We start from the raw sequence: 13533 nt of genomic DNA, 5'->3' as shown, positions 1-13533 counted from the left end.
GCTTATGCCCTCTAGCTTCTTGAGCAATATCTAAGGCGCGTCCTTCGACAGTGGGTGGAATGACTAAATTATAAATCGTTTGAAAAATAAACACTTCAGTGCTTTTAAGCACAGCCTGCCCGGCAGCATTCAGTATTCAAACTTAAATCTTGTAAAATGCATTTCCAAAAAGGGATAAAATGCTTTACGGTCATTCAATCACGGTCGTCAGAAAAGAAAGAAAATATTTTGCGAGAAAATTCCCCGAGCCAGCTGCGATATTTCCCTTCATTAACTCTGCGTGTGTGTCCTGAGAAATTCAACCCCACTCATCTAGGCAGTAATACATTCCAGTTTGATCTCAAATAATACACCTTTGTTGGTCATTTATTTATGGTAAATAACTTAAGAAATGCTTGGTCATTTTTAACCCCCTTAAAAGTGTTTTTTGATTGTCGGGAGTGGACGTCTACGTCTGCCTGAATCGGTCACACCTTCTTTTAAACAATGCCGGCAATCAAAATCAAAAATAAAGGGAAAAAACAAATTTAAGAGGCTCTGCATGGTTAAGTCGCGTTATCGACCCTACGCAACGGGGTAAACAGAGAAAAAATGAACAAAAAGCGTGGAAAATTTAAGTGCGATGTCATGGGTAGACTTTACTTTTTGACAAGTACAAAAAGCTTTCTGTATTAGGGCAGACAAACAAAGCCGGGTTTTTAATCGAAATATAAAGCAAAGTATAGAAGGAAATATTCATGTAAAAAAGAAAACCAAGGAAGAGCATCCATTTGATAAAAGATATTCCAACTGGCTTCGTAGTAATTATTTTCGAACTGGGGCAACTCATATTCTGGAGCGGGTAAGACCAATTCGAGGAACTGTAGACCGTGGAACCGCGGAACCGCGGAACCTGCGAAACCTAGAGAAATAACTTTTTTTACTGAAACTACATGATAAGAGATTATGTCATGAGATTTTTATTAATGTTTGTTAAATATCGACTGTGCCTACCGATTATCGCGTTCCAGGTGCCATTTTTAGGCGTTATCTGCGTATTTGCACCATCTGATTCAAGTTACCCTTTTAACTGGTGGATTGCGTGACAAGTCATAATCTACCAACTCATTTTACAACCTCAAAAGGTGATCCCGCTTGGTTTGAGGAGTTTAAAACTTTTTTCGCAACGTGATGCTATTTGTTGCCTAACCCTAACCTGTCATTTGTCATTTTGGTTTTGTAGCTTTCCTTCAACGCCTGTTTTAGTACCTTTCCGCAGTTCTTTAAGGCAGTGGGCTACGTAGGTTAGTCTCGTATGATTCCAGTTTTCCTTATCTTTTTCGTGTCATTACTTGGGTCTGTGTGTTTTCGATTGGCTTCGACCGGTAATCGCCTAATTTGCCTTTTATGTTTGTATTATTTGCTTTAGTTTTACGGCGTCTGTTTGACTTCAGGACAACTGATTGCCAGCTATAACTACCACTGGCTTGATCAATCGCTTGTGGTTACAAGAAGAAATTGGTGCGTGAAGCGTTGATGGTGCGATGGATTCCCTGATCTTGGCCTAGGCCTTGCAGATAAATATACTTAAATCGTTGCATCGTTAGCATGTAAGCAACGTTTAATTATCGCCGAGAAGAATGAAACAACGTTAATTTTTCCAAATATCAACTTTTCCAGAGGGAAAAACGTTTAGCCGAAGCAACGATACGTTCTTTCTACCATTCACGTTTACGGAATAGTAAGTCTTTGGTCGGAATATCTTCGTAACAACAAGAACAACAAATTATCGAAAGCAGGGAATTAAGCTGTTGGTCTTTGTTATTGTGACTTGTCACGCAATCCACCAGTTGATCGGCTAACTTGCATCAGATACTGCAAATACGCAGATAAAAGAAAGAATTGGCGACCGGAACGCGATAATCGGCGAGTGCAGCTGATTATATTAACAAATATTAATGTAAATCTCGTTGTTTTTATCATGGGATTTCAATAAAAACAGTCATTTCTCGAGGTTCCGCGGTTCCGCGGTCTGCAGTTCCACCCTTTAGTCTTACTCCTCTGGAGGGATAGTTAAATATCTTGTTTTAGCCACTTCCGAAATGCGTGAAAAAACATTTGAATGGGCTATATTTGCCCAATCAATTTAATTATTGTAGAAGTAATGTTGGGTTTGTGGGAAAGCTATTGTGACAATCGGCAGGGATTTCAATGCGATTTTCAATCAGTTCCGGACGTAAAAACCTGCACTTTGTATCGGATGGGCTTCCTCTGCCGCCCAGTTGCAGTAAGCGGATCAACACATCATGAAAAACTGTCCAAGTAAAAACACCGTTCTTTCAACAGTACAAAATGCAATTTTCAGTCTTGGATTTGCGCCGTCAGTGTTCAGGAGAGCCCCAGTTGAATCAGTCTCTGAATTGATCATTGCCAGTTTACGGCTGAAGGCTTGTCGTAGAACAATACAGTGTGCGATTTGTGAGCTTTTACAATATATTCCTGTTTACCTTTTAACCATTACGAGGCAATTTTTGTTAAGGCAGGGATCCGCCTAGTAATTATGTTTTCTGATGAAGAGGTAAGGGATCGTCGAGTATTGAGTTTGTAAAAATGATATCGCTTGAACAATGGACGTCTTCTGTGCGTCTTAGCTGGGTAAGTTCCTGAATCGTGAATTTCGTTATCATTGATTTGCTTCAGTTACCTTGGAAAACAAAAGAGTTTCATCCTATCTTTTCAAAACTTTGGAAGAAGTACTCATCATCACTACTAAGTATTTTAAAAAGTGTTAAAAACAGCCTTTCAGGCCTTGTAACCCTCACCGTCGTCCTGTTGTTAAGTGGCATTAAAAGACCAATTCCTTGTAATTTAGCCCAGTTGTTTCGCGTTTAACGAACAAAAATAAGCAGATCAATGAACAATGAATAAAAGAAATAAACAATTTCTGAAACCACAGAAAAACATAAATTCAAAAGAAATGAAGTAAACTTAGGATCCAGACTCCCTCCTGGCTTGATGCTGTTCATTTGAGATCCTCATATTGCTAGTCATATCTCAAATGAAACTGAAAGGCTTGGCTCTTGACGATTGTCCTTGTAAAACTTGAGGCTTCTTGGTTAACTGGAAGCGAGCTACACTGATATGATTCGAGAAAGCCTTTGAAGCAAGTTATTTTGTGAACAAAAACAACAACAACAAAAGCTATCTGCCTTGATTTGCACCCATATCAAAACTCTAAGGAAACGAAAGATGGATCTATTACTTGAAATTTAAATGGGGATATAACCACAGGGGTTAGAAGATTCAGGCAGGCGACAGCCGAGAAGGTGTTGTGAATCAGTAATGAAATGAAATGAAGGCCGGTTAGGTTGAGTTAGTGCGGAATTTCTTAGCTAAACGACAGCGGCCGAACAACACAACATGCGCACACGGCACACATGTTGCCGGTAAAATCCGTTCTCAGGTTGAATCCATTTTTACCCCGCAGACTAAATTAGTGATCCTCGTTTTACCTAGGTTGAATACGCACTCAAATGATTCGAAGAAACTTTTCTTGGAGCCTAAATTAAGCCTAGAGAACAATTAGGGTCAGGTTAGGATTAGTTTTGGTTAGTATATGATGAATATCAATTCGGATTTATTACATACAAAAGTAAAATAATGAAAACAAACGTGTTGCTGGGGTTGACCTTGTTCGTTGTTGTGGTGTAGTGGTAAAGGCAGAGGACTATAGTTCCAGAAGAACCGAGTTCGAGTATCGGTAAATGCACAGTACAGTTCTTTGTTGCATTATTATGTTTTTATGTTGAGACTGAATGGATAAGTGTATGCAGAAATCGATAAGATTATACGAGACATTAAAAAGATGTGTTGAGATGCGTAAGACAGAACTTGAGGGATGGTATGGGTTGATAGCTGCTTTAGGCTACTGCGCTTTAAACATATTCAACCTAGGTTCAAGTTAAACTATATGAGGGATCACCAGGTAAAAACGGATTGAACCCGTGACAGGATTTGACCGACAACACGGAACTAGTATATTCATAAAGCAGACTTGAATGTGTGAAAATAACTTTAAAAAAAGACAAATGGTAGTGAAAAATGATAGTCATAAATATACACAGATTTGGCCATAGTTAATGATTTGGCGTAAGACCATTAAAAACTATTGATTGAAACAGATTTAATCTTTTCTCTACGCTTCCTTGGCCGCCGCCGTGCGACAGGAACGGCCAAAATGCAATCGTTCTGTTGGCAAAAGCTTGAGCTAAGCCTCTACCCAGGACTCGTTTCTGTTACCACCCTGCTTGTCTTTGGATTAGCCAAGCATGATTTCCGCTATGCGTGTAAGTTCGGTTCAATTTTGATCCATTTAATGTCGACTTGTTGTGCTTAAGTCAATCTAAGGCAACCAATTGTCGTCAGTTGATCATCACACTGAGCTGAGTGATGCTTAGTTTTTTTTAGTATATTTTCTCGGATCACTTCGCAAAGTGTGTATCATTGAAACGTTTCGAGTATGTCTTCAGGCGCCAGGGTTGATGCAAAAGAATAGAAGGCTTTTATAAGCTTTTGTTCAAGTAAGGTGCACCAGTGCATTGAGCAATACTCCACCTCCGGGAGATACAGGTACAGAAATATGGCTTAAAATATTTAAGTTGAAGCAGAGACAAAAACAGAGTGGAGGTCTTTTTTAGAAATGTCTATTTCTGTTGGAATCTCGGCAAACGAGTGGCGAGATTTTTCAGTTCTAGGTCCCACTCGAGAAACGCCTTTGGAGTGCAAATGTTCAATGTAAAATATTGCACACTTCGGCTATCATTTAAATCTTCGTTGAATTTCAATTCCTGTTCTTTTTCCCCTTTGCTCTGGTTCTCCCTTTGCTTTTCATCTCCTTCTGCTTTTTACTAGGATCGGCGACGAATGTCTTAGTCTAAAAAATCCGTCAACAAGTAAACTGCTTCCTCTCTAGACAATGAGTTGGAAGTCCGGAGTCCTAACATAACATGCATACCGTTAGCTGTTCCGACCAGAAGTCTCAGTGTAGGGTTTTTGGCAATTCGGCACGGAAGTGTTTCAGCTTTACTTTCCCTATCTGTGGTTTCCTTAGATTATTTTTGAGCATGGGAGGCGGGATAGGTCACGCCCCTCAGAAGATTAAATCGAAACTATCATATCACACAGCATCAAGTGAAGAAAGCACGATTTTCGAGCCTTCAGGGGAACAGAATTGGATAAAAAATTAAACTCGTCAACGAGTCCATTGACTTACTGTGGCAATGTTTTATTTGAACTAAGGGGGTAGACAACGGCGGTATGACACTTCTGTGTTAATGTCATTTAAGAGCCTCGCTGGTGTAACAACTACGATGAGGAGTTTAACTGAAATAACAAATTTGTCACCCGATAAAACTAAAAAGAATTGGCAGCAACGCCTTGCTCGGAATGTGTTACTTGCGTCCAGGATAGCTTCTGTCTAAACCGGTATTTTTGGGTCCATAGCTTGTCAAAGGTAAAGAAAAGAATGAGAAATAGTTCTCAAAGAAAGCCAAGAATTTCAGCTAACAGCGTTTTGAAAAACGAGGCTAAATTGAAAGCAAGGATAAAAGACATTTAATTTCCATATTCCAGGGTTTGAACTGTCATCGCATGACCATTGTGCCAGCCTTAAATGTAGCAAGTCGAAACTAAACAGTTTGGCTGGCCTAGCTATACTTCAGTTGAGCTTTCCAGTACATTCAGATTCTTTCCGTAACAAATTTCCCTTCTGTTACGTGTTGGGATTTCCTTGGATCAAATTTCGGCCATTATAGTGCAACTGGATGTTAACTCGGAAGATTGTTGAGCTCTTAGAGACGTTACAACTTATCAAGCTCTCTTTAAAATGCTATCCATTCAAAGAGAAACCTTTGGGTGACCACAGAAAGATGTATTTAGCGGTAGCGTGAAAGATAAACCTTTTGAATCAGCATCGGGATGAAATTCGAGTCTCGGTGCCACTCAGCATTAGGATGGTACTGAATAGTTATAATAGTAGAAGTAGTAATAGCTTATTTACTGCATACCAAATTCTTCAGTAGTAATTTTGAGAGATTTTATTTTGTTGTGAAATACGAACATTTTTTTTTTACATTTTGAGCCTGCAGCCACATGAAGTCTGTAAGAACTGGCCTCTTAAGTGGTCGGTGCTGATTCATCTTTCAGAAGGTCGTGAACTTTAAATGCGTTCAGTTCTGGTTACTCCAAATCGAAATGACCGAGCGGAGGTCAAATTATTTATAGTTTTAATGTCATCACATTCTAAATAAACACATTATTATAATTACCTTTTCGTCCATAAAGCAAATATCAGGAAACCGTGCGGCTGGAGACGTATGCAAGTGACAATAGTGGATTAAAACCATTTTATGGAGATTATAAATCTCCTGAAGTTCTATAAATGTTGTGATACATTAACTGGTTCGATGTACTTAGGTAATCAAACACTCAGTGGTTCACAGTTCATTGTTGATGCTCCAACGTCCATTGTTTTTCATCCTCCACGCCCTCATTCTGCTAACACGGAAATACGATCTTTTTTAATTGGTCGGACGGCCTGAGGGTTGCTTTGACAAAGAACTTTCAGTACAGCAGCTAAAACTGGATCATAATAATTGTCACGCGCTTTACCTAAGATGATTAGAAAATCGATATTTCTGGTGACGTCGGCGGTGTGGAAGCAACAGGAAAAGGCGTCTAACGGACTTAAACATGAGAAACCAAGAAAATCCTTGAATCTCCAATGATAAAGTGCCATTGAATCAGACATTTTTAACCTTGCGGCAAGGGATCCGTCTAATATTGGCTCTCTGACTTGTCTTGCAATTACCCAAACAAGTCAAGCAATTCTTAAAAGATTTACAGTTCAAGATTTGCGCTTGATTTATTTCCAAATTGAGTAATAATGCTGATAATCTGTGCACTTATCACTTAAGATGATCAGTAATAACATGTTACCAGGAGAAAATGCACTTTCTCTCGATGTTACTTAAAATTTCGTCAGCAAAATTTCTTTTACTTTGTATCCAGAAACGGTCAAAGTATGCGTTCTTTTTAACTTGAGCGAAATATCGGTGCTGGCGATAATTGATTTCGTTAGAAGTTTACTTACCTGTTTTTTTTCTTGTGGTTTTATTTTAAATTCTGAAAAGTTCATTTTCTCTGACGTAAAGCACTGAGGAAACAAGTTATTGATAATTGCCAATTTGTGGTCAGCAATCTTTACAAGCGATCCTTGAATGCCAAATCAAAACTCACGCACTGAAAACATATCAGATTCACGACAATCTTTTGGGCGGAAAATCACGAGAAACTTGAATGCTGAATTGTCTTGAAGAGTTTAATTAGAAAGGCTGGATTTGTATGTCGCCTTTTGTAGCGTGATTATTAAGTTATTAAAGCGATTATTCCTAGTCAACAATATGATTCTTTCCTTAAAATAGACCAATAAGTTTGGACTCGGCTTGTCCTGGCGGCTTAAGCGCTTATGATAAGGTATTTATGGGGGCGTGTTCTCTCAAACACGCATGACTGTTTTGTGTATTTAACCAGTTCGCTTTCACTTTCCAAGTAGTTATTGTGGGGTCACAAGTATTGAACTGCAAATGGATTTTCACGGACAAAAAGTTAATCTATCCTTTTCCATTGAAAACATTCTGCGAGATGATTTTCCTCACCCACGAAAAACGAACGTTGTTAATTTGCCAACTCGAGCGTCGACATTCGATGGATGGCCGAACATTCCTGTTTATCACTGCTATGGGGTTCGCTACAGTCCTCTGCTGATGAAGTATCCGTCGAATATTCAAAGCAGCTGTGTAGGTGGAAAAATCCACCGAGTAAATGGAGATAAGAAGAGATACACGGAAGGCATTGATGATCGCTTGGGCTCTGAAGACCATACAAAAAAGCTTGTTGGTAAGTATATCTATGATTATATTTTCATTCTCAGGTTCCGGCTGAGTTAGATCAGCCACATTTGGGGAAAACAAATGATAAGAACTTACACGTACGTTAAATCTTAGATCCTCAATAAAATTAATTGTAACTTTTCTTGGTATAGAAGAAATGAAATATTATTTCGAAAGTGATAAATGTGTTGAGAAGCGAACCTGAACGTACTTTTCTATATTGTTGAGCGACAATGTTTGCTTAGAGACGGGTCTGAAGTTGCAAACATCATGAAAACAATTAGTTTTGATTTGTTTCAGCTTGTCATGAATTACACTGTCCTAGAAATTAGAAGAGGCTTTCCTTTTTTTGAGACCAATCGGCTCATGTCTAAACTTGCTAAAAAAATCGAGGTTCGGAAGGCACGTACAAGAAAAGTCGTTATTAAATTTGAAAATGTTCCAAGTGACTATTGATAGGTTCCTAGTATCCAGCTGAAACCTAAGCACAGGTATGATTTTGGTCCTAAATATTCAAACTGAAACGTCTTCTAAAAGTAAGTAGTTAGACATTGAGAAAGCACCAGGAATCAGCTCGAAGTTGCTCTGACAAAGCATGACAGAGTATTAATTTCTTTGGCTAGAAGGCAGGTCACATGTTGTTAGGCTACACGCCCAAACCACGTCACGGACGTAAAGTCTTCTATTCGTTTTAGGGGATGAAAGTAAAATTTTTTTATCTCTTTGACTTTCTTGGTAAAATCTTTTATTCTAGTTCGCATTTAACAAAGAAGTGATTTGCCATGGTTATTTTTTATAATTGGATCAGGCTGATCTCGTAAAAAAAGGAAAATATCTCTTTACATCCAAATAGCTTAAATTAATAACCCTCAGTAGTGGCATAATAGCAGTATGAGGTGAAGTGCGAGTCAAATCTCGGCCGCCTGTATTGATTGTTGAGTCTACGGTTAATCGAATTCATGGAATTGTTTTTCTTAAACTTGGCACGCAACAGGAGTTCTTTTGTCTTTAAGTGGGGAAAGTAAATTGTCATGGGAAACTTTAACGGACTTTTTGTTAACGGTAAATGAGTGAATTTTTTTCCATCCGGTACCAGAATGATCAGAGACTAAAATAGAAACCACAGAAAAAAATCGTTGGGAGGTTTGTAACATTAATTTAAAAAAATATTGTACCCTTCTAAAAGGTTCCTTCAAATTTGTATTATGCCAAGAAAACCATGACCGAAAGTTTTTAAATTAAAGGTCGATCTCTTTCCACTGTGTGACGTACACAAGTTCTTGAGGGAATCTCAGTAGATTTTGTTTTCATATAAAAGTTATAATAAATTCTCTTTTTCAAAAACTTGTGTCAAGTCGTATAATTGGGTGAGGTGCTTACATCTTAAGTTGTATCCAATTGTCGGAAATCCATAGCGCCTCACCAAGACTTAATATCAACTGAGGAAATTCTCGGACTTAGTACTGAAACAAGAATTATGTACTTAAATATTGAATCGTGACCGTCGGCGCTGTTTGCGTGCGTTGATGAAACACACTCACACAAAACTGAAATGTGACTGACTTAATCACAAAGTTCAAATGGAAATTAAAAATCAAAGTCCATGCACTCACTTCTGCGTGTACGATTCTGCTTTAGTTTCACCCGTTTTAGCAAGTTAAATCTTTGAACGAAACTGAAAGCGCTTTCTATCAGTTTCACGATAAATATTGCTTAGATTAACAAGAAGTTCAAGAGTTTGTTTGGCTTAATAGTGGCCTTTGAGAACTCATTAGTGACTTCATCTATATAGTGGCTGTAGAAAAAAAGATCATTCAAGCCATAAATGAAGAACTGTCTTTTGTGTGTCCGTGAGCTCCTAACAGTTTCTACTCGAAGATGAAAACCTGGAAAGGCCAATCTTTCATCTTGAGAATCTTGAACTTAAAATAAGACCTCGTCATGAAATGTGCTTTCCGATTCCAATGGTCCAAAATAGTCGGTGGTGGGTGAACTTAATTCACGAATTTCAAACTTCGCTTTACAAGGTGTTGGCCGTTTTTACTGTAATTCGACTGACCTTTCTGCTCATAAGCTAAAAGTGCTGCAGTCGTTATTGAGAATGTTATCAATGCCGATTTCCCATAACAATTGTTCCCGCTTTATCAGTATCCAGAACAGTGCGTTGAGTTGAAACGCTCCAGTAAAGATAGCTTTGGCAATTTTACACTGCTTTCTTGATAAAGCTAGTTAGTCTGCATTGCTATGGATTCTTTAAAAATTTAAAATTTAACGTTGATTTCAGTGCCATTGAAGCTCGCTGTATCAAGTAAAACTCAGATGTTGATCTACAAATGGGTATCATGAAATCAGACTTTTTTTCTCAACGACTCCTGTAAAGATATACAAACTTGAAGAAGAATCCCAATTATCGAGTCCACGTGTAGTCTGATATTGTCCGCTCAACAATCCCGGATACTTGAGTCCTTTTTGAACGTTGCAAAAGTGACTTTAAAATCTATATTAGTCGTTGAAATCGGTGAAGGCCTGGTTTTTTTTTTTTCTAAACTTGCTAAGTTACAGTCTTCAGCGAGCCATTTGTTGGTCATTAACAATTTATGTCACAAACGTGTTGTTACACTCCCGGAAAAAAAATCTGCAAAGTATAATGGATACAAAGGAACAATTCTCTTGGGATCTTTTCGTGACACATCTTAACAGAAAAGATTAAACGTGCAGTACTTAACTATCAATGATAGTATGAATATTGCACTGAATCCAATACTGTCAACGATCTTAAGCTGTACTTTAAGACAAGAGGGTCGTATTGAATTAACTTCATTCACAGCTCACGGTATCAATTTGACTTCTTTTCATGTGTTGATCTCATTTGTGCTTCATTTGAAAAATCGACTTTAAGATAAATCCAGTGGAAGAAACTTATCACCAGAAAACTCAAGTATGGACCAGTTCTAAACTTAACGCGTGTACTTATGCGGGTTTATAGCTTAACAATGAAGCAAAAACATATGTTGTATATTGAAGCAGCAAAATGTACACATCACGGAAACAAGTCTATTATTGAAGTTTACTTCTATTGTTTTGCGTGTATAGAGTTCAACAAAGAATGTGGTTAACTTAATCCATGGTAGTTAATGACAAGCACTGTTTTCTTTTCATTTTTCCACAGACGAAGATTGCTTAAAGGACGACAAAAAGCAACTTAAGACAGAGACGTGCCCGAATGAAAATGTTCCGAAGCGGAAGCGGCGAAATCGCAGCCATTTCACCCAGCGTCAACTTCAATATCTGGAGAAAATATTTTCCCGCCAACAGTACCTTACACGCGACGAGCGCACGCTATTGGCGAGGGGTCTGGAAATGACTGAACTTCAAATCAGAAACTGGTTCCAAAACCAAAGATATCAGAAAAAACACCGCGCAAATGAAAACAAGAAACATGAAAGACCTGATTTCTCTGTAAGCGGCGAGAACGGCCAACCTTGAGCAGAAATAACATTTTTTTTGTCGTTCAAAATGTTGGATTTCTCGCGCGCACATCATGTGAGACGCTTAACTTTCTTCGTTGAAAAGAAGACAAGGCAGAAGTAACAAGGTGTAACACAAACGGCGGCTGGATTTGGCAAAGAACCCTGAGTAGGCGGAGTCACCAAGAAGACGATTCAGTTACAGCCTTAAAGCTTAAGACCAGCCCTAGGCAAAAGTGCTTAATTAATGGTCACAAAAGAGACAACTAATTTATTGTTAAAAAAAATTTCATATGTTACCCACATCGGTCAGATGTTAAAAGAATTATACATATTTGCATACAGACGAAAAGGTGATGTAAACCACCTATGTTACATACTGAATGCGGTAAGGATTTACCGCTATAAGATGAATTGAGAATAATATTAAAGGAATACGAAAGATAGATGACATTTATCAGTTTACCCTCCTTTGTACTGCTCAACAATACGAAATTGTTGAAACTAGACGCAGTAGGCGCGCCCGCGATACTGCATTTGTCAGTGAAATCTATCGTTTAAGCAGACAATCAGACTGATGCTTCCATCTCGTGGTCGCTTGACTCCACCTTTTTCAAAAAACCGAATGAACTCCCAACATTATTAAGCCAACAACTCCATGCCACTCAAGTTGTAAAACAATGAATGGGTGTCGGATACTGGACATCTCGCGTGTGGTATCATCTTAAATTAACCCGAGACTCACCTTGCGTAGACAGCGTCTTCGATTCGATTACAGTTTTTCATTTAATGTGTAGTATCTCTTAACGATTACAAGTACCCTACTTCCCTGTAATGAGAAAGTATCAATGAGATTAATCACTACATGTACAAAACTGTCAAAGTGACTAAAGTTACTGGAAATCCACTACCACAAAAGATATTGTAAACGTTTGAAATTAGTGAAAAAGTTGACTCTCCAGTTGCTTGCGTCTAATTGTCTGTGACAGGTAAAGCTGCAATGTCATTTCTGTTTTTCTTCTCCTTGGTGATTATTAATGGAGAAAGAAAAAAAAACCGATTAGAATTAATGGGATATGATGAGCATTAGACAATCTTCTCACAGAGAAAAACAAGAATCTAACGGTTATCTTGAGACACCTAAAGCCCCACAGTTAAACATAAACGATACAGATATGAAAGAAAAGAAGGAGACTGAATAATTTGGTAGTTGAAAATTAACTTTATTTCGTAAAAGCAAAGAGTTTTTATGCAGTTACCCTTGTTGGTTAAGTGGTATAAACAGACCGCCTATTGCAAAAGTCGCGATCACATATCTTTAGTCGGAAACGCCTTTGATGATTTAAGCTTATACTCACGTAATCTATCCTTCACTCTAAGTACTGTAATGTCTTCAAACATCCCTTTTTGAAATTTTTTTTTCCTGTGAGTGATAACTAAATCTTCTCTATTGCAGCGATGTTATCGCCATTTTTATCAGTTTAAAATTTTCAGGCATTTTCCAGACTTTTCGAACTGAGTGCGTGCGAGTTAAAAGCGTTGTCGCGTGCGGCACATTTTTGTGGCTATATTGGTGATGACCCTTGGTATATGGTAGGCCACTTTCGTGCTGTCAAAGTATGCAACACTTTGCAAAACCTAAGTGTATTTAATTTTCGTCGCAGAATAAGACGTAAAGGCTTAAGCGAATCTTGGTACAAAGAGTTATAGAACAATGTCTCATCTGTCTGCATTCACAAAGCAAATGAGTGTATTCCTTGTTTGTTCGTTGTTTAGAATCTAGGATAGAATACGAAACATGATGAAAGCTGAAGGTAACTTGTTTGTTACGTCACAATATCACGTCGTTTCCTTTTTTGTCACCTTTTTATTTCTTCTTGACATGTAATAGAATGCCATGCAATTCCAGGCATAACACGCCTTATAGCTTATATAATTGAACCATTTTGTCAACAGTCCGGAAGGCAAGAGCCGCAAACATGTCTCACTAACTCTAAAGTATCTGATTTAAACCTTTAATGGAAAAGGCCGTGTTATTAGCACTTTATCATTCAATAGTAGTAGTTCTTGTTTTAAATGACATTAGGCCTCATCTCATTATCAGTAGTAACGTAAGTGTCATTGTCTCCTTCGTGGCC

The 13533-nt window shown here is 38.1% G+C and overlaps 1 protein-coding gene and 2 long non-coding RNA genes across 3 annotated transcripts in view; all 3 read left to right on the top strand.

The window, feature by feature from the left end:
- LOC137983898 (uncharacterized) overlaps nucleotides 1-13533 on the top strand; it is a 50072-nt gene that overhangs the window by 6395 nt on the left and 30144 nt on the right. The gene's annotated exons all lie outside the window — the stretch shown is intronic.
- On the top strand, nucleotides 1090-2005 carry LOC137983896 (uncharacterized). Its single transcript, XR_011119050.1, has 3 exons — nucleotides 1090-1124; nucleotides 1223-1283; nucleotides 1409-2005. It is a non-coding gene; the product is annotated as an uncharacterized lncRNA (long non-coding RNA).
- LOC137983132 (homeobox protein Hox-A10-like) lies at nucleotides 7568-11848 on the top strand. The gene is made up of 2 exons (XM_068830315.1): nucleotides 7568-7935; nucleotides 11098-11848. The coding sequence occupies exons 1-2, from the start codon at nucleotides 7623-7625 to the stop codon at nucleotides 11412-11414; spliced, it is 630 nt and encodes a 209-aa protein (XP_068686416.1). The 5' UTR covers nucleotides 7568-7622; the 3' UTR covers nucleotides 11415-11848.

This window comes from Montipora foliosa, chromosome 13 (assembly GCF_036669935.1).
Source record: "Montipora foliosa isolate CH-2021 chromosome 13, ASM3666993v2, whole genome shotgun sequence".
NCBI classification, from domain to species: Eukaryota; Metazoa; Cnidaria; class Anthozoa; order Scleractinia; family Acroporidae; genus Montipora; species Montipora foliosa.
This window is presented reverse-complemented; position numbering and strand designations above follow the sequence as displayed.